This window comes from Phoenix dactylifera, chromosome 2 (assembly GCF_009389715.1).
Source record: "Phoenix dactylifera cultivar Barhee BC4 chromosome 2, palm_55x_up_171113_PBpolish2nd_filt_p, whole genome shotgun sequence".
Lineage (NCBI taxonomy): Eukaryota > Viridiplantae > Streptophyta > Magnoliopsida > Arecales > Arecaceae > Phoenix > Phoenix dactylifera.
This window is the reverse complement of record NC_052393.1, coordinates 1893195-1914872: the sequence shown is the minus strand read 5'-3', so window position 1 is coordinate 1914872 and position 21678 is coordinate 1893195. Positions and strand designations below refer to the sequence as shown.

Sequence of the window (21678 nt, the reverse complement as noted above, 5' to 3'; positions counted from 1 at the left end):
CATGAGGGCCATTAGGGAGGACATGAACTCAATCATAGCATACATCTCATATGTTCTTAGTCACCTTTTATGGAAGAAATTTTGCATGATTAAACATTTTATACTGTTTTCTCTCCTACCCAAAGATGATCAAAACTGACATGCCATGCATCGACCTATCAGGAAGCCAATCAATTTCAACCACCTGAGAAACTAGTCGGGCTTTGTAGCTAATCAAGCAATAACAAACATTGGCTTCCCAAAGGTAATGGTCTCGAACATGCAAGATCCCCCAGCATGGTGTACGTGGAGAGCACGACCGAGGACGTCCTTAAAGTTATATTGTGCCTTTCGCCCCCTCCTTTGTCCCTTCTTTTGCTGAATGGACTAAAAAGTTTAAAGGTTAAAAGGATTAATTGCATTTTGGACCAAGTATTGACGAGCCGGAAAGCACGTCACTGTGGATTAATTTTGGTTGCAATGACATGTCGATGGGCACTTCGGGCTCATTTGGTTCGCGGAAAGCATTTTTCCTCTAGAAATATGATTTCTGGAAAACAAATTTCTAGAAAAAGAATGTCTAGGAAAGTACTTTTAGCATGTTTGGTTGACCATGAGAAAGTAATAAGTTTCCAAAGTGCTTATGTTTGGTTGGCCATTCACTTTCCTGAAAAAGTTATGTATAATTCCTATTATGCCCTTAATAAAAATTAGATCTTTAATGCATCTTTAATGCTTCTTTAATACTGAAAGGCTTTTTTGGAAAAAAATAAAAAAGAGTGATTCCCGCCTCATGGGAAAGTAACTTTCCTATGTTTCTCACGGGAAAGACTTTCCCATGAAATGTGGGAATAATATTCCCATGGGAATACAACTTTCTCATCTCACTTCTTTAAAAACTCCAACCAAAAAAGAGACATCTCATTACTTTTCTGTTGACCACACTTTCCCTTCTTTTTCCGCGAACCAAACGAGCCCTTCTTGTCCTTGCAACTTGATAGCGCGTATCTCGCTGGTTTGGTATGTCCCGCAGAAGAAAAAAAACACTGCCACGCAAGTTTCTTTCCTTGGATGCTTAATGGTGGATGGGATTATATATGCAACTAAAGCCAAGGCTGAAATCAGGCTACAAGCCTACTTTTTGATTTTAAGATCTTGGATTGAAGAGTGCAGTACCATCATAGATAGCTACGCTACCATATCATCCATTTTGAAGATGGATGGTTCTCATTCTTCGAATACAACAAGGCACCATTAGTACACTACACAGTTTGTCGCATTGACGAGGAACTGTGAACTGTCCGTCTTGTAGATGGATGATACGACGGAACTGCACTATGGATGCAGAAGTCACGCTGCAGAGAATCCTATATTTTTTAATTTTGGATGCCACAGGAGCACCCCACCACCATCGGTCCTCTCCTCCCCTCCCCTCCTCTCCGCTCCCTTTTAGCCGCACGACCCATAGGAATCAATGACTGCTGTCGATGAGGCGATACCAGAGCGAGCTTGACAAGCTCCTCTCGCTCCATGGCCATGATGCTCCTGAAGCTGATGTAGAAAGGGGCCAACCCAAGTCTCCTGGGAGCCTTGAACTCTCTCTTTCCAATGCCTCTTCTAGATGGAGCAACTAATCTTATATGTTTGTTTCTACTGGGATGTCTAGTTAAAATAGAAAATTATAATTTTAAGTAATTCAGTAGAATTGGACTGTATTTTCTATAAGAATCGAATCTATTGGCCTACCCAACCAGTATTTTTCTAGAGACCTGTTCTAGTCTCAGCGTACATTTTATTTGTGGGCTTCTTGGTCTATAGAAAGAAAAAAAAGGTTCATGAATAAATTTTTTCTCTCTCCAACAGGATTTGGGTTGTAGCAGTATTGGGTTACTACAAGCTAATCCAAATAAACCGTTCATTCCATGAATCCAACACGAAATCGAATGTCATTGCTTTTATGAACAGCTAATAAACTTGAATGCTTTTATTGTAGATTGCAGCCATAATTCTATTGCGGTCGGAACTTAAAAGGACCCGCGCTATACCAGAGGACAATCTTTTGTTTGAAGCATCGAGGAAAATCTAATCTACAATGTTTTCAATTAAGATTTTTTTTTCTTTTTGATCATCTACGTCCCCATACCTCATTTGGCTTTCTTTTTTGGAGGCAGAATTCTCTACTAAACTCATTCAATGGATCCAGCACTTAACGGCAAATCAAAGAGGCTTGTGCCTACCCTCCTAACCCTATATCCTGTTGAAGCAAGTGGAAGCTGGGGTTGCTATTTTCAGAGCATTGTTATAAAACTAGTTATCTCCAATAAACTTACCTACTTCCAACTTGTCAGGCTTGTTTTTAGATCTCAATGACTTTCATATGTCCAAGCATCATAAGTTTCTTGAAGTGCTCTACACTTAAATTCTAGAAAGTATAATAGAAGTGTCTAACTTTTAGGCTAACATTTTAACTTGAATTGGTCGAGAGTTTAAGGTTTTAAAACTTACAATGTTGATTCATCACATGGAAGGCTCATCAAGAAACTTGCCCATTCTTGGGGTGTCCAATAGTATTGTGTTGAGTCTTGCCGTCTCCAAGAATTCAGTAGTGTTCGCACTCCAGACATATTCAACACCAAAGCGTCTAGATAAGAACGGATTGCGTGAGTGGGAAGTCATAAGATCAGTCGCTCCAAAATTTAATTTTCTCAGTAACTATGAAATTAAATATTTTTTATATCTTTGTAATGCTAAATTTATCACTAGTTTCTAGCATCTACAGTACAATGAAAAGAAAATACTTCTGAGCACCTGTTATGCGGACATGAAAAATTCATAAAGCTTATTACCACTGATTCGACAATTCTATAATCGACTAATCTTTTATATTTGGTAACAAATTCTATAAATCATATGCACGAGGGATAAATTCATATGCACATAATGGGAGCCTCTTCATTATCTAGTTAGAACGTCCAATTGATACAGAGATTCTTTTTTCCCATCAACTCACCCATCAACCTCTTGTCTGATAAATTATAATATGAATCTTTAAATTACCCACCCTATTTGTTAACATGAATTTTTAAATATGAACTTTTAACATAATGCAATAAAGATACACCAAGACAGTGAATCTTACAAATAGGATACGTTACAAATACATTATTCATATCTATATTAAAATAAGAATTTTTAATTTTTGATATATTTATTTAAAACTTTATAACATTTTTATCCAATTTTTTCCCTAACTCTTTATCCTATTCAGTCGTATTTCAGTTCCTTTTCCTTTAATTCCAAAGCGTATAATAACTTTTCCGATTGTTTTTCTTTTACATAAAAGCGTGACAATCCTAGAATTCTCTAATGTCAATAGATGTTACCATAAAACAAGGTATTACCATAACCATATGAAAAGCTTCTTATACCCCATGGCACGAAGGTATTACCATAACGCAAGGAAATTGGTGCAATGCGATAGATGTTTGAATACCAAGTGCCCAGTCCACCAATATGCGGGCCTGCAAAACTTTTCATATGCACAAATGAGTTCCCAAAAGCATTTTTCAAGTCATAAACAATTTCTCCTGAATTCCTAATTACATATGAAAGATGAAACAAGCTACTAATTATGTAAAGCCTTCCACGTACACCCACCAAGATCTCTTAGTGCTTTTGTCCACTTTTTACATTCTTCTAAAATATCTTAACTTTGGAAATGCATAAGTTCTGCATCAAGGAATAATATTGTCATTTTGAAATCAAAAACTTAAAATGCAATCTTGTTCAATCTTGTTCCTTTTTTTTTTAAAATTTCCATTTGTGTATAATATGATTCTTAATATAAATTTTTAAAATTTAGAAAAGTTTACACATAATTTTTATCTACTTATTCAAAAATTCTACTTGTTTTGTTCGCTAGTATATGTTAAAAAAAAAAAAAAACACTAAGCATATCAGGTTACCACATGAGCCATACTATACAAAAGAGCATCAATATCTAAAAGTTCTAGCATTTAATCATAAATTATAGACCACAACTTATAGTCATATAGTAATATCAACATTATAAATTCCAAGAATTGACTATTTACCATTAATTTCACGGGAAAAGCTTGGTTTTTAGACAGGATAAGTGCAACATGGAAGGGTATGGTGATGGGCATTTATTTCGAACTGGATCTATGTAGCCAAGTAAGAGAAGAGGTGAAACTCCAGGTTCTAATAACCTTTCAGATAAGGAATTTGACAGCTCTAGTCACTCTTATATCTATCCCCTCTTCACTCCCTTCTTCATCTCTTATTGTATTTTTATTTTGTGTTTTCATCCCTATCTGGGACTAGATGTAACAATTTAGTTTTTTTAATGAAGCTGATGAGAGACCATCTTTTTTTTTAATAAAAAAAACATTTACCATTAAAATATTAGCAAACATAAGTATATAATAAATTAAGTAAGTCCTTCCACAATATTAGACTACATCGGATCCAGATGTGTCAAAACATTTTTGATTTTATAAAATAGGATACTTAAGGTAAATTTGTGATACATATTCTAAAAATTACTCACAAAAAGCTTACAATACCTATCACGTAAAATAGAGTTTGGATGTCTGAAATAAACAGGGGCATCGAGACTCCAGCCACTATGAGATCCGGTGTGGCTTTGAGCCTATCACACTCAGGTTATAATGGACCAATCTTACCTTTGCGCCAAAGCCTGTCACCAGTTTGGATGTTTGAGATGACACGATTAATAACTGAAAGAAACAGAGACAAAGAGATTTAACTACAGCTAGCTCATCCTGAAATTTAACTTACAGAACAACAGAAAGGCAGCCTACAATTTTGCAATTGAAAAAACCCAAAATATAGAGTACCTCTTTCTAAATCAAAGCATTATTTAAATAAAATAAATTGAGAGCTCAACGGTTCCTGATAATCATCGATGGTGACTTCAAGAAAGTGGAAGCTCAGTTCATTTGGTTCATGAAACATGACAGTAACATCTGGTTGCAGAATTCTGAGGAGATGCAAGACTAACCAATAACAAGCATGTTCACCATCATTCATTGACTAAGAAAATCTGGCGAATGATAAAGGAGAGCTTGTAGTATGCAGTAATAGAGAGGGAATCATTATTAAAAGATAATAGGAAAGAACCATTGCATAGTGAAAATAAAAATATGCTACTTTATCAGAATCCAAATAAACTTTCATTGATATGCTATATGTGAAATATCACACATCCTTAATAGCTGTGGGACACCAGAACCGCTAATCCCAACACCCGCACCTATGCAAGCAGGAACACATAAACATGGGAAAGTGCATCCTGCAGGAGAAACAATAAAATCATCTTACGGTTTGAAGCATCAAACTAGGAACACTGACCAATTCAAGTATGACTGCAGACAATTTCTTCCATGCCAACAACCACTACTTCATAAAGACTAATGGTTTCAACTTCCCCCAACAATAGCCGCAGATACATCAGATGTATGGAGGCAAGTTTTTTCCTTAAACCTTTAAATCTAACCATAAAAAATATGAAGGCATTCTCATTCTTTATAAGCTTAAAATATGTGAAATGCATGTTTTGAAAAAGATTCTAAGAAGGTCTAATTCATTCTCATAGAATATAAAATTGTTTGTTATCTTCCATAAGAATGTTTTGAAGAAACTTGGGTGGAGGTTTTCTCTGCCAATGAAGTTACTTTGCTGATATTTAAAATGAGCTCTAGTGGATAAAGCAAAATGGAAAAAATATTGCAGGAATGACAACAAACCATCCAAGTTCAATTAAAAAAGCACTCATGCCAAACCTATGACTGAAGTTACACCATCGACCAACTCAAACATCAACAAAACCAAAATTAAGAATACTGTATAGCATACCAATCTTTTAGGTTTCCCTTCACCTGACCCAATTAACAAGTAATTAGAGTCTCATTTTCCCTTATATTCCTCTAGTTCTCATCTTTATACTCAAATCCCAGCAAAAGGATAGACCACCATGCCAATCATTTAAGAACATGCAGTTGGACAGAGTTCCCAGTTCTGAGGTACTTTCAAGTAATCCCATGTTGCTACAAGATTCAGGATATTTTACCCAGACTCAATATGAAAAAGAAGGCTGTGACTACTTTCCCTGGCGCACGTGCACAAACACCAAAAAAAAAGCCTTAGACACAGACATGTTTAACATATGCATGGCAAAATTTCTTGTTATTATCATGCAAGCAACAAGCCAACAACGTCAATAATAAAATTAAATTCAAAATTCAGAATAGAGTGATGCAGCAAGAAATCGACAAGAAAGAGAAAAGAGAACAAAGAAGAAAATACAGACAGAAAAAGAAGTTGATTTGTTAATAAAAAGAGAATGAAAAATAAATAAAAAGAGTCACGGACTTGCCCAATCTCGAGAACTCACCTGAATTGCTTTACTCAGGTATAAAGCTCTCCAGATGTCATACCCATGGTTCAGCTTCTTTCCCTCTCACCTAAAAAATAATACTTGTAGACATCATCTTAAAAATAAAATATCAATAAGGCTAAAATTTATCAAATTCATTAATTGCTTTCACCATTACTAATTATTTTGAAACTTAAGAACTTTCTCGGTGGTCCAACACCATCAACTTCAAAATTCTCTTTCTTATTGACATATAAACTCATAAACCTCTTCATTATATCTTCTTTTTCTTCATGCATATAAATAAAATTCCAGCAAGACAGTGATGTTGCATGATAATGCTGATGTCAAGGTTGTCCAACCACCAATGGGTCCTAAGCAATGACAACCTAAAGCAGAGCACCCAGACAGCCAGACAGACACCATAAAGTTTTGGCTATAAACACACTCTGGCTTAGGCTAAGGTAAGTTATTAGTCCACTTTGTAAGCTATTGATGGTTAAAGTGGATTGAAATTAGCAGCCGTAGTAATTCACCTTTAAAGTGCAAATGAGAAAACATAAAAAATAATCAAACAATGTGTTACATGAGTTTAAATACAATCGCATGCAACAAACTTCTCGATATACTTTTATCAATATGTACATTATGGAAAGTGATCATACAACAAATTAATGATAAAGATTTTTTATGATCTTGTGATGCTTGTTACATCACAAAAGTATGAAATAAATTAAGCAACAATATCTGCAAAAACTTGGAATTATGTATGACAACTAACATCCTATCACTTTAGATCAGTTTGACATAAGTTCATAACTGGGTTTTGGTGTTGTACATACCTTTCAAGTCTGTTTGGTTTCAAGTAAGATCATGTTCCTTGAAGGAAAGTGGACTCATTTTGCCTTGGATACGCCAGAAGGTAATCAAAATAACTGTTTTGGAGCCCATAGCCATAAATCATCTTATGTGCTTTGTCAGTCCAGATAGATATATACTGCTCAGGGAATCAAATTCCAGTTAAGATAGGTTTCTCCCTTATCTCCATCAGTCACTCTCTCTTCTCTCATACAATGACCACAAACAAGCCAGTCCCTTGGTTGATAATTAAGAGAAAATGCAAAAAGAGAAAATACAGTGAGAAAGGTGTTCGACAAAGTTTTTTGGATCTCAGCTCAATTTCTAAGATAATCTTGAGAAAAAGCAAGAAATAAGAAAAACAGTGAAAAGGTGATTCTGCAAAGTTTTTGGATCATAACGATATGATTTCCATGATGAAACAGAAAAATAAAAATGTTTTTTTTACCCTTTCAAATATGTGCTTTCATGAATAGTATCTCTGTGTGTGTCAGTACCGCCATTATCATTCTTAAAATGCAGCAAAAAGCAGTGTGTGTGTCACACCACCTTCTTCATTCTTGACATGCAGAAAAAAGTATCCTAGGTAGAAAATCACGGGCTAACCTGGATGGGACCTTGTAAATCTACAAACATTGCAATATTTCCTTAATTTGTATTTTCACTGCATGCCTGCCAGCAATTTAACTTCTTCCTGTTGGGGCCATTCAATATCAATGACTTCCAGCCTCACCTTTCAGACTCTGCATTAATTAGGTCGCACATCCTACCATAATTCCTCATCATATTTGGAATGCTAACTGAACATTTAACCGTCCTTCTATTCAAGGTGAAGCATTTAAAGGTGATTTTAAAGACTTGGAGCAAGCATACTTAGGAGTATTTGAGCAAAGACATGCATAGAAGTTGGTTTCCATTCAAATTCTCTAGACCTGCCACCTCTAGACCTTACTCTGACTTCCTTGATGGAAGACAATACTCTTGCCTATAAAGTAGGGTGGAATTGGATAATGAAAAGCCAGTGCACAGGCAATCAAAGGATACTCAAAAGCTCTTTCTTTTGGGATAAGGATGCCTTTTCACTCTGCCATCACTCTCAGAAAGTGATCAACCCAATTATTCTAAAGATCTGAAACTTGGGATGAGATTTTCACTTCATATTTCAAAGAACTTTGTCCTCATCAATGACCCAACCTACAGTTCACATCAAGGACAGCTGACTGATGCAAATAGTCATCTAAATCAGTTCAATAATTAGACAGAAGAATACACTTATTTGATTGAGGGCATCACAGAACTGCAAATCCTCCCAATCCCAGGAACTGAAAAGTTATAATCCAAGAAACTATAAAGCTTATTAGGTAGTATTTTGCTACTGTGATAGCCATCATTTGCCAGAACAATCTGTAACAACTCAGGATCTCACCCAAAATGGCTAGCCGGAAGTTATTATTTGGGTTCCTTGATCCTGTATAAGTACCCAAGATCTACCCAGCGAATAACCGATGTGGGACTAAACACACGCCTGCACAGGTTCTCACATACTCCCCCCGTTCAAGCCCTGACGTCCTCGTCAAGCTAAGGGTTTATATCTATTCAAATCTAATCACAAACACCACGATTGGCCCGTGGTCAGCCCCAATGGATCCATGCTGCAGTGTCCCCTAGTCCACGTAAGTTATGGGCCGGGTCCGCTCTGATACCATTAGTAACAACCCAGGACCTCACCCAAATGGCTGGCCGGAAGTTATTATTTGGGTTCCTTGATCCTGTATAAGTACCCAAGATCTACCCAGCGAATAACCGATGTGGGACTAAACACACGCCTGCACAGGTTCTCACACCATCATCTGTTGCAAATTCCAATATCCTTTCCCTTGTAACATGGAACCAAGAATGTCCAACATTCAACAATTAATGACCTCTCTTATATAAAGTTTCAGGACGAAGTTCTCCTCAAAATCCTTGCAGATCATCCTAGTTGTGTGATTTTCTTTGATACTCCTTATAACATAAGTATATATATGGCCTCATATAAAAGTATTTTTTTGGTAAATATACTATTATTAGTCACATAGAAAGAAGAAAGTATTCAGCATTTAAAGTAAATAATTCATTTTAATTAGACAAAGTTTACTGAATAAAGAAATATAAAATTATACAGGAACACTGAAGAAACTAACCGCCACCAAAATTTGCCAAGCCTCAGCCTGCACCTAAAGAGCGCATATGACCTGCTTTCTTGTCCATGCCTCTGATCGCATACTTCTTTGACTCTAGTTTAGCAAAAGGAATTGTAACATAAAGAAATACAAGAAAGCATGGATTTGAGCTTTCAATGAATCTTTATAAAGCAAATCCATAACAGGCTTTCATAAAAGAGCAGCATCCTCAGCTTTAATCAAATAAAGAGCATATAGCGATGAAAAGAAAAATTAGAACAAACTTCTATTGCATGATACAACACTAATTCTACTTCCTTGCACATATAAGAATATAACAAAGATTTTAATTGAAAAAGAAAATGTCCAAAAGTGTCAGATTTGCAATGTACATTTCTTTTGAGAATGCCCTAATAGATGACATCGGCCGCATTGAACAACTCGCTTTGGGCGCTTTAAACTTTCTATCCGAAGAACCTTCTTTTTGGGGCGGCCAGGTGGCCGACGAGTCTTAGGAGGGCGTACAATAATATCTGCTTTGTTACCTCCACCTTCTGTTCCCTCACCTGATTCCTTCCAAAGATTTCTATCTGGAATGGGATATATCATTTGTGAATAGGCTTCTCTGTATTTCCTAATGCTGAAACACTCTTGAGCATAGAGCCGGACATCTTCACCACAAGATAGAAGTGCAGCAGCCGCGTGTGCACATGGGATACCATAGATTTGCCACCGACGACATGAGCAACACCAGCTCTGTATATCAACAATATTTGTTCTCTCAGATGATACAATCTCAAACTCCACTTTATTTGCACGGAGGACTTGATAACAACGTGAATCAGCAATAGCTTCTGAAATAAGCTTCTCAGCAGAGGGAACAAGAACTGAGGAACATGACATTCCCATATTGCGACGATCATTAAACCAAGCAGTTAATTGATGGCGTATGTGTTCCATCATTTGCACGATAGGAAGTTCATGGCCATCAAGGGCCCAAGTATACAATATCTCCGTGATTCCCAGAGTGAAGTGACCATAACGTACCCCCTCAAAGTATGCAACAGCCCAGAGGTTAGGTGGAAAAAGACGGAACCAAGGCATAACATCTTGAACTTCCATCATCTCAGTTACCTTTGCCTCAAATTCAGCTGCAGTGAGAGCATACACAGCATTCCAAAAGAGGTTGACTAATTTTGAATTTTTGAACTCATCACGGAAGCTCTCGCTTACATAACGCAGGCAGAATCCATGAAAAGCAGTGGGGAAATGGGTTTCAACTGCTTCTACGATGCCATTCTGTCTCTCGGACAAAATTGTTAATACAGGCATCTTGTCTGTATTAACTCCAAGGAGCTTTCGCAATTCTGATAGAAACCACATCCAATTTTCGTCGCTCTCTGTGTCCACAATAGCAAATGCCAGCGGATATAGTGTGTCATCAGCATCAACAGCTGAGGCACAAAGCAAACCTCCAAGGTATTTTCCTTTAAGTTGTACCCTATCAAGTTCCAATAGTGGCCGGCAAGCATGCAGAAAACCATATATTGATGCACGGTAGGAAATAAACACACGATGGAAGCAGTTTTCTGGACCGGTTGCATAAACTAATGCAATGCTCCCAGGATTTGTTCTCTTTATTTGTTCACAGTATGCTGGAAGAAGGCGATATCCATCCTCAAGAGTGCCATGGACTGCAGCCATGCTTCGCTCTTTCCCACGCCAAGCTTGCATATAAGACACAGCAACCCCATGCTGTTCACGGATATCTTGCAATATCTCCTTTGGTTTGTATTGTGGATTATCTCTTAGTCGGGCCTCCACGGATCTGGCAACCCAACCCACAGTGGCTTGCTGGTGATGAAGACCGCGAACTCCTTCACATGTATGCTCCCCATGCAAGGTCCTGATTGAGAAAGTAGGGACACCAGGACACTTTGCTACATGAACTCGCCAGGGGCATCCTTCCTTGGAGCACTTGGCTATGAATCGGCTCCTATCAGATTTCACTATCCGAAGATCAAAATGTAAAGCAATAGCAATATCTTTAAGTGTCCTTCTGCAGGTTTCCACATCTGGGAACTCTTGGCCAATGACAAGAGAATGGTCTGGAACAACTAGATTATGATCCTGATGGGCTAATGAGTGGCCAGCCATGAAACAACTATAGCTATCCTTTTTTTTCCTCAGAATGAACTAATCAAGCAATTAAGTGCACTAAAATAGATTGCACAACTGCCATATCACCGCATTATCTCAACAGTAATTGCATAATGACAGCTAACCCAATTCATCCAAGGCATCTTATATCAGAACATTACCACACTTGGACCCATTAGTGGCAATCATCTGGTATCTAACAACTGATAGCAAGTTAGACCTGAACATAATGGGGAAAAATAGCCTTTTAATCTACCCATCAAAAAATACAATTATAATTTTTATGTTGAAAATTTACGATCAGATCTAAATATATTCCTTGTCCATGCAATTGCCTATGCTAGACTGAGCTAGCAGCGAAGTGGGTGGGTAAAAGAAACACGAAATCCAAAATAATTATCTGAAAAATCAGGGCTCTGCAGCAAGAAACACAGCCAGAACGAAAAGAAAGGCGAAAAACAGGCCCTAACTGAGTGTAAATTCCAGCAAGCCCGGTCTCACAAAATACATTACGAGAGCAAACTTCCATTTTCCTACAAGGCACTACCTAATCCAGCTCAAATCCGGACAAATCCAGAAATTTAGGACCGGAAATCCCAGCAAATCTTTCAGGCAAGCATGGACCCTAGCTTGCAGCTACGATCCACTCCCCCAACCAGGACAATAACATCATCCTGTCAGAAAATGACAACAAATTATAGCGCTGAGAAGAAGAACGAATCCATACCGATGGGGCAAGAGCACCCAAGGAGAGAAGATCCAAGATCGAGCTCCAAGAAGTGCAAGAAGGATTGGTAAACCGCAATAGAGTGAGATCGATGGATTAAAACCCTACGAGGACCGAATTGGCGATGGAATCGACGAGAGAATCTTCGATCTACTTCGATTCTTGGGGGGTTTCAGGGCTGTCGACGAGCGAAGCAGAGGGGGCCGGCCGGGGGGTGTTTTGGGGAAGAAGGGGGGTGAAGGGGAAAAAAAGGGGGGGTGGTTCTATATACACCCCCCCTGTTGCTCAGGACACCCCCCAAAAATTAAAAAAAAATTAAATACTCTCTGCACCCTCCCATTTGCTAAGGACACCCCTAAAAAATTAAAAATTCCTAAATTACCCCCCACCCTTCCCACCCCCTCACCTAAATTGCTCTCTACACCCCCCAAACCCCCCCACCCCGCTCTTCCCCTCCAAAACACCCGCCGGCTTCTCCCTTCCGCCCAAAAAACCTCGCCTCAAGCACCTCCCCGGCCATCTCCCGAGCAACGAGCACCTCGCCGGCGGAGGAGGAGGGGGGAGGCGGAGGAGGAGGACGGGGAGGCGGGGGGAGGCGGAGGGGGAGGTGGGGGATGGGGAGGAGGAGGAAGGAGGACGGGGAGGTGGGAGAAGAGGAGTGAGAGGAGGTGGCGGAGGAGGAGGGGGGAGGCGGAGGAGGAGGACGGGGAGGTGGAGGGGAGGAGGGGGGGGAGGTGGGGGATGGGGAGGAGGAGGAAGGAGGACGGGGAGGTGGGGGATGGGGAGGAGGAGGAAGCGGGCGCAGGGGGAGGGGGGAGGAAGACGAGGCGGAGGGGTGATGGGGGAGGCGGAGGAGGAGGAGGAGGAGGCGGAGGAGGAGGACGGGGAGGTGGGGGATGGGGAGGAGGAGGAGGAGGAGGCGGAGGAGGAGGACGGGGAGGTGGGGGATGGGGAGGAGGAGGAGGAGGGGGAGGGGTGATGGGGGAGGCGGGGAATCAGGAGGGGTAGGAGGGGGGAGGCGCAGGAGGAGGACGGGGAGGTGGGGGATGGGGAGGAGGAGGAAGCGGGCGCAGGGGGAGGGGGGGAGGAAGAGGAGGAGGAGGGGTGATGGGGGAGGCGGAGGAGGAGGAGGAGGAGGCGGCAGTGAGGAGGAGGGGGAGGGGAGGAGGCGGCAGTGAGGAGGAAGGGGGGGTGTACTGAGAAAATTTCAAGGGCAATATGGTAATTACACTAAAGGTCAGTTTGGGTATTTTTTTTTTGGTTTTTGGGGGGTGTCCTTAGCAATAGGGGGGGTGTATATAGAACCACCCAAAAAGGGGGAAGCGGCAGAGATGGGGCATGGATTCGTACTGCGTAGTTGGTTCGCGAAAATACCCTTGTGAGCAGCATATATTTACGTTGCCGAATTAGGATTGGGCACGTGACCAAAGTTCTTCTCACGCTGAACTTTGGAGCCGACAATGCTCTTAAAGATGTCCATGTCTTCTTTATCCACGTTCTCACACACGCTATCAATGATAATATAATAATTTATTATAATATAATCTATAATTATATTATAATATAATATCATATTTGTAAAAATCGGAAGAAATTCATTTAATCTTGTTTTATGCTATATTAATGAAAGGGAGTTTTGAGTTTGGAAATAATTTTTCTGTAAGATTTTAATTTGTCAACATTTCAAACCAAAATACCATTAAGTTAATTTTATAATACATTACACTGTCCTAAAAATACTTTCCTTTGGGAACAAACCATGTTTTATCCTTTTTCTGATTATCAGTCCTAAAATATCATTTAATACATTACACCGTCCTAAAAATACTTTTCTCTGAGAACAAATCATGTCGTTTTTCTGATTATCAGTCCTAAAATATCTTTTTTTTCTTTTTTTATTCACAATCGATCCGTGGTCAACTCAATAAATTCGTGCTATAATGTAGCCTAGTTCGCATAGATTATGGGCCGGATCGGTTCTGATACTATTTGTAACAATCAGACCTCATCCAAAAAGCTAGCTGGAATGTATTATTTAGATTTTTTGATCCTATATAAATATCTAAAATCTATCCAGTAAATAACCAATATGAGACTAAACGCATGTCCGTATGAGTTCTTACATAAATAGCAGAAATAACATTGTCTTCTAATTTGTTAGGATATAATTATTTAAAGATATTTATAAGAGAGTTTTTTTTTGGTGAACCGGCTTCTCACTACACTCATCGGTGAGAGAGCCCAAAGCAATCACAAGACAAAACACGATTTAATGCCTGCAGTATATGATCATAAGTACCCCAAAATACAGACTCGGAATGATGGGCTGCATAAGAGGCGATCCAATCTGCAGCACTGTTCGCCTCCCGAAATACATGCGAAGCCTGAAATACATCCAATTCCTCCCCTATACTCCAAATGTTTTAGAGTAGCAGGTGTAGGTCCGGCCTAGCCCGCCGGCACCGAATCCAGTCAACCATTATGGATGAGACGCCTTCTAGGAGTATCCGTCAAATACCAAGGTATACTCTAGCATATCTAAGATCCTTCCATGCCGCGTGCAGCTCCGCTACAGGAATAGATTCATCAAAAGTGCGTCGACCTCCGGCCATGATCATTCTAGGTAAGGGAGAGAGATTGTTAGAGTTACGGACATGATCAAGGATTTGTAATAAAAAATAGATAAATAGAGATCATCAAATCTTGTGCTGATTGAGTGATGAACATAATAACAAATCTTGCTTCAGGTCGACCATCATCTCTAATCACCATCGCCCAAACGATGGAGCACAGCTTCCTATTTGACGGCCCAATTACTTCCACATCATGCTGAAATTTTGGTGAAAAGAAAGAGATTATAAAATGCGAAAAAGGTGGAGGATCCAAGTTGGGTTTCGGTCGCACGGAGACCTTCGTGAATAATGATAGGGATCTCCGCTTCTCCGACGGTAGAAACTAGCCGTTGCCATTCCGCTCTTCTCCTCCCCCTCCCATCTCCCAGAACTCGACCCCCTCCGAACCTAAAGCTCAGGACGAGCCTCGCGGGATCCGGTGGGAGACGAGGCGTACGGTGCAGCAGCAGCGGACCACCAAGCCCCGGTTCAGGTAATGCGCAAACTACTTCCTTTTCACTCTCCTCCTCCTCCATCTCCGTCTCAGTGCCCTCTCTTTTACTAATTTTAGCAGCTGATGTGTTGTTTTATCATGTTTATCGAATCTCATATGCTTTTGCTTGTCGGTGATGGGTTTCTTTTTCTCCTTCGTTAAGGGTTTTGAGAAATTGATTCCGTGCCAAGGTTATTTCAAGCGGCATAATTCGTAATCCCAATATAAAGATTTGGTATCCGATGTTCCCAGGACGATGGACATCTGAGGAAGTTTAAGGATCTGAACAAATTATTTCGAAATATCAGTCTAGTTTTCGGCGAGAATATGGTATCAGGCATCAAAGAAATATATAGGGCAACAAGTAGGTCTAAGACATATATAGGAAGAATGGTAAATTTCTATTCACAAATAGAAGCATCAGAATTCCTGATGGCCATCTTTATCCCCTTCGCGAGCTGCCCTCGACTCTAGGTAAGGGAAATAGAGGCCTGACTCTGGTAGCTGCCACAGTAAGTCCCCAAATCAATCTTTGTGTTTGGGGGTCCATCTTGCAATTGATGCTCACTTTTCACCAGACTTCATTTTGATTGAATTATCTCAATGAGATTGATTAAGATGGTAGTATAGGCTTTCTGAAGTCCCAGTGTCCTCAAAAGGAGATTGTTAGAGTAACAAGGTTCCTCCTTGATGTTGCAGCTTATGATTTCCATGGCCATTCCGGTTACAATTTCAATTTGATGATTAGGAATGGGATTTTTTTTTGTAATTCAATCAAGGGTGCATCAGCTTGACATATTGAGTATTTGATCATATAGAGACTCTCCATGCTGTCTGATCAAGGTGAAATCGTGCTATTTTCCAATGAATAAAACAAAGTTCTTTACAGTATTCAAGGGTAGTTTGTAATATCTAAATGTGCCATTTACAATATTATGTGAATATATATTATGATCGATCTTTTAAATGAATCTAGTTCAGGTTCTGGAAGCGACATTTTGGTTCCAGGTTTGGGCTGGGAAAGTCCTACAGTTTTTTTGGTTTGCACTTCAGGGTTATTCATATGTGTTTAGATACCAGGTTTTATTGGAATTTAATTTTTTGAAAGGAAATAAAGGAAGATACCATCAACGTCAGGGATCCTATAGCGGTGCTAGATTAAAGAAGAGAAAGACCTGCGATTTTCATGATGATGTTGTCCCGCAAGAACTACACATGGATGTTGATTGAAGAATCATTGTGTAAAGTAGAGCCTAATTTTCAGTAAAAGTTGCATCAAGCAAATTAGTACAAAACATGCTTTCTTCCACTGTTGTAGAATAAATATGGATTATAGGATTGAATGAAAGGTACACAAGATTGGATTTCAGATTCAGAGAATCACATGAATGAGTATTGAGATCAAGCAAACAATTAAACAACTTAGATTGCTTGATGGTCAAATTCTCAAATTCAAATTATTCTTTTTTTTCATATAACAAGAACGTCTATTTGATGCATATTTCAAGTGCTGTCTTGTATCAGTCCATGTCGGTTGGCACGCACTGTGCTCGGCCAGTATCGGCACCTAGCACTGGGTTGTCATGGCACCTATTAAGTCTTTTTTTAAAAAATTTCTTTTAATTGAAGTAATGTCTATGATGTTTTCATATAGTTGTATTTATTTTGTTTTGCCATGGTATGGCATGTGCATCAGCATGGCAACTGCCATGCCAGCCATAGCGCATGCTCAGTGCCAATAGCACTTTGACCATTGACTTCATGTATAAACTTGTACCTGTGGAATATACATCTTTTTTGACATTTTATCCAGGAGGATATGTGCTAATAGTATTAAACTTCAGCACACTTTCATTCTATTTTTTCCTCCTAAAGTTAAGAGTACTTTCAGAACAATGATGTTTTATATTTGTTTGCAGTGTTCAGATTTATTTGGATATCACTTTTTGTTAAAGTGATAATTCTTAAAACCTGGAATCCTCACTTTTGCTGTCTTTTTTTTTTTTGAAAAAAGGGTTTTCTGATTATCTGTTTGCATAAAGCTCATAAACATTTGGCATCTGAAACAGTCCTAGTAAGATAAACTATTCTAACGCAGCTTGTATGTCACATATGATTCCTTGGCTTTGATATATCTCAAACTAGGACTATAGATCTACCTTTAAATTAGCTTTCAGAATTAATATGAAAATTTCAAGGATGTTAAATTTCATGTCAGCTCGAAGTTATCTAGAATTAATGGAAATTCCTTTCACTTTCAGCTCACCTAGGACTCCTTTTAGTAGGATTTACTGAGTTTAGTAGGAATGCTACCTTTAGTAGGAATTTTACTAGAAAAATAAAAAAACATAATATCTAAATGGCCCATTGATCATAATACAAATCAAACTAACACCGGAATTTATGAGTCATTGTTGATTTAGAGGAAGTAGCAGAGTGGCAGCAGGGTACACAAAAGTCCTCTTGCAATGTCAGGGGTACTCATTCAAAGTCCTCTTGCAATGTCAGGGGTACTCATTCTTCTACACCGACATTTGCATTTCCCTTCCAGTCAAGAGAAAGCAGAGGAGAATGAGAAGAGGAAGTGAGATGGGCTTCTATTTCGTTTTGGTGGTTTTGAGATAGATATTATCTCTTAGATCGGTATCAAGAAGTGTGCCCAATAGATCCTTAAATGAATTACGAGTAGAGCTTTGCTAATGCACATTGAGCCTTATATTTTTGGAGTTTTAACTGATTTTACAGTTGAAGTGTTTTAGCGAACACATGATACAAAGTCTTTGGCTGTTTGTATACCTGAAGGAAGAGGGGAGGGGGGGGGGGGATGTCTTCAAGTAGAAAGCCTAAGTAGCTCTTCTTGGCTAGTGGTTTGAATCCTACTTTATGTTTTACCTTGCTTATTGTGAGGTCTGTGGGTGCAATTTTCAGCTTTTCAGCTTGATTTCTTCTGATGATGCTTGATTCCACACACATACATGCACCCCAAAAAAATGTGCCAGTATTGGAAAGTGATTTCTTTCATGACTTTCTCATACTTAGGGTTGGCACTAGACAGCATGAATCTAACATAATGTGCCCTTTGTCGTTCCATAAATTATCTCTGCTCTCTTTATGGGGCCATATATAATCTTAAATAGGTTTCTTATGGATAATTTGGAAAATCTATCCAGGTATCTTAGCTTTTTGCAGAATAAGCTTGATTATGCCATTTTTGCTCATTCAACTTATGCAGGTGCTTTGATGCAAATCTGAACTTTTCATTGGGAAAGTGCACCCTATACTTTCAGGAATGTTTGGTGTGAATGGGATAGATATATAGGTTAGCCAGAGGACCATGTTTTTGCAAGCTATCCAGGGGATTTTTGCAGTTCTCTGTGAAGGAAACATGTGGGTTCCTGGTACCCAAATTGCTAATATGGGCTTCAGAAAGTTATTTTTTCAATTGTCATCCACTCAACTTGTTGAAACCATTATCTTAACCATCTTATGTTGGAAGCATTTGGTTTGAGTGATTCAGTTTATGCACTTTTCTTTTGTTGCTACATTCAGTTTATGAACTTTAATGAATTTCCTTTTTTAAAAAAAAAGATCTTGCAACTTTCGAGCACCAGACAACATACTGTTTACTTAAATTGCTGTAAACTGTAAATCAAGTTAGCATGTGCATGATCGTCTCAAGTGATGTGATTCCAGATTTACTAGAACAAATGGCCCTGTACAAAGTTACATATCTATCAACATATTTCTTTTGGCTAATGAGTTCTGACTATTGGATAGGTGAAAATGATAGCAAAGTTATTCTTGATGCATTTTTCTTGGGAAAAGCTTTCGCAGAAGCACTAAATGAAAGAATAGAATCTTCAGTGGGGGAGATCTTGAGTGTAATTGGTCAATGGCAAGCTGAGCAACAAAAGCAAGTCCAAGATTTCCAGGTGAGAGTCCAAGATTTTGTAGTTAATGAAGTAATCATATGTGAGTTTTATATTTTTGAAGGTTTCTACTTTTGATGGTCAAATTACCTATTGCTTATGTGATATTTCGGTACTAGGGAAATTGCAAGTCTGATCGGGCTCACTCAATATCGATACATTGGAAAGTAACAGTCTTGTTTGTTGTTAGAAATTGAAACCATATGTGCTTACTTTGGGAATAAACTTGAGTAGCTTCTCTAACAATTTGGCTGGGAATTGCTCACATGCTCTAAAGCTATATGTATTATGCTTGATAGTTTGTGTCTAGATTTCCATTTTTTTGATAACGCCAAATTAAATACTATGAATTTTTTTGGCTATGTGAGACGTCTATGAGCAAAGATTGCTACCACTAAGTGCATTAGTAGGATAATAGTGTATATAAAACAGCATTTACATGTTTTATTGCACAGTCTTTTTGTGGCATGGACATTCTTTCGTATTTCAATCTGGTTTATGTCATGTATATTCTGTATACAGCTTCATCCTGTACCTGCTCTAGGTATAAGTCCTTTATATAATTATCTTTATGATAGAACTAAGGAACACTGCATTGTGCATGAGAAAAGTAAGAGGGTTGAAATTGACATGGCCAAATAGTAGAGAAGCTTTATAGCATGAGACAAACTAAAGAGGGATTCAAGTATTTTATAATTCTGAAAATTTAAAGAGCTTAATTATTTTAAACTTACAAAAAAGGGTGTTCTAGTGCACAAAGCTACTGCCACTTTGGGGTTTAGGGAGGATCAAAGGTACATAGCCTTATCTTTGGGTGTGAAGAGGCTATTTTTATGTTCCGAATCTGTGATACTCAGCTCATAGTGGAGCCATCTTACTATTGCACCAAGGCCTGTCTTCAACTATTCTAAACTTGTAATGAAGAATTTAAAATAATTAGAGACAAAATAAATGAATTCATGATAGTCAAAGAGATAGTGTAGATAATCCAGAGATATTTATTGCCTTCAGCTTCGATAACTGAGGGTACGCAAAAACATACTGTATCAGAACAACAGATTAAGCAGATATATTGAACTAAAATATAAATCGTAAATCTCCATGATCAGTGGCGATTATAAAGCAATAGAATAAGTTGGGGACTTATCCTGGAATTTCAAGAACATGGGAACATGTTAATAAGAGTTGAACAATGACGGAAGAAGCCTAGTAGGCATGTTTGACTTCAACTTGTAGAATGTTCCAAATAGGGCCTATGACTCCAAGAAAGCTGTCAATATATCATTCCTCTAGATGCTGTTACTCCATGCTGCCTTCCGCTGATTGAAGTAAAGGTTGACAAGACCAGTCAGCACTTCTTTTATGCCGTAGTGTTTATTACGAAATATTCAATATTCCTGATATTTTTTTAACTACCTGCACTCTTTTAATTGCTAATCTATGATTAAGTATTCTGTGAATTCCATTTTGCACATTATAAGATTGCTTTGACAAGGCTAATCAATGCAGGAAGAAGTAATAGAGAGAGCGAAAAAAGCCAAGGAGAAAGCTTCACTGGAGGTGATGGAAGAACAAGGTGTCATCTCAAAGTCTCTGAGAGCACCTTCAGATACTGCAACTCCAGCTGATTCATCTCCATCTCCTGGTCCTAAAACAGAGGATCCTTTCCAAGAGATGTTGAAGGATTAGCTTGCTCTTGCCCTCTTTGGCTTGCGATACAGAAAACTAATATTTTTTTAACATCTTGATGCTGTATTAGAATCTAGGCTGTCTTCAGCATACAGTGATCCATGAAACAGGTGTTTCGGAGCAAAAGCTTGCCTTAAGCCAGCAAACCATGCGGTTGTGCTTGATTCTTAGACTATTGATGGCTAACTTTTTTGTGGCATGAATATGGAATACAGCAGCACATGCATTGTTATCCAAATCAAGCTGAATCTCTAGCTATTTTGTAATAGTTAGTCGTAGTTCCGCTGAGGGATGTTGAAACATAGGGCTGTGCAAGATGTTATATACACATTGGTAGGTCAACATGACAGAAGAGCTTAGATGTTGCCGACTTATTTTAAGTAACTCGACTGAAGGTTCAAGAATTTTTTTTCTAGAAAAACAAAGGTTATAAAGTATTGTGCAGCTTGCAGAGCCAGAATTCATTTGTATGTATATAGTGGGAAGTCAGTTTGCATAGATGATGAGCTCGGATGCTGCCTAATTATTTTTAACATTATCTCTTCTTTGAGAAAATATTTTTGACATATCTCAGTTCAAAATTTAATAATTTTAAGAGACTATTTGCCTTCAAATGGAGTGCTCTATCCTCTGTTATCGTCAATATCAGTC

General features: G+C 38.7%; 2 protein-coding genes across 12 annotated transcripts; one reads left to right on the top strand and one right to left on the bottom strand.

The window, feature by feature from the left end:
* Nucleotides 1-3278: 3278 nt before the first annotated feature.
* On the bottom strand, nucleotides 3279-12530 carry LOC103716264. Of its 11 annotated transcripts, XR_003387413.2 has the most exons (7): nucleotides 12305-12530; nucleotides 9810-11797; nucleotides 7240-7492; nucleotides 6416-6485; nucleotides 4860-5314; nucleotides 4686-4739; nucleotides 3279-3500 (listed from the first exon to the last, which is right to left on the bottom strand). XR_003387413.2 is itself a non-coding variant. In XM_008804197.4 (2 exons), exon 2 carries the CDS (start codon nucleotides 11572-11574, stop codon nucleotides 9793-9795), a length of 1782 nt encoding a protein of 593 aa, XP_008802419.2. In that variant the 5' UTR covers nucleotides 11575-11797; nucleotides 12305-12530; the 3' UTR covers nucleotides 9626-9792. The 11 variants fall into 11 exon arrangements, 1 of the variants encoding a protein (XP_008802419.2); XR_005507342.1 differs by having other exon boundaries at nucleotides 4566-5314; XR_003387412.2 differs by having other exon boundaries at nucleotides 4686-5314.
* Nucleotides 12531-15172: 2642 nt separating this feature from the next.
* On the top strand, nucleotides 15173-21265 carry LOC103716265 (uncharacterized protein At4g13200, chloroplastic). The gene is made up of 3 exons (XM_008804198.4): nucleotides 15173-15409; nucleotides 19187-19341; nucleotides 20848-21265. The coding sequence occupies exons 1-3, from the start codon at nucleotides 15226-15228 to the stop codon at nucleotides 21025-21027; spliced, it is 519 nt and encodes a 172-aa protein (XP_008802420.1). The 5' UTR covers nucleotides 15173-15225; the 3' UTR covers nucleotides 21028-21265.
* The last annotated feature ends 413 nt before the right edge of the window (nucleotides 21266-21678 follow it).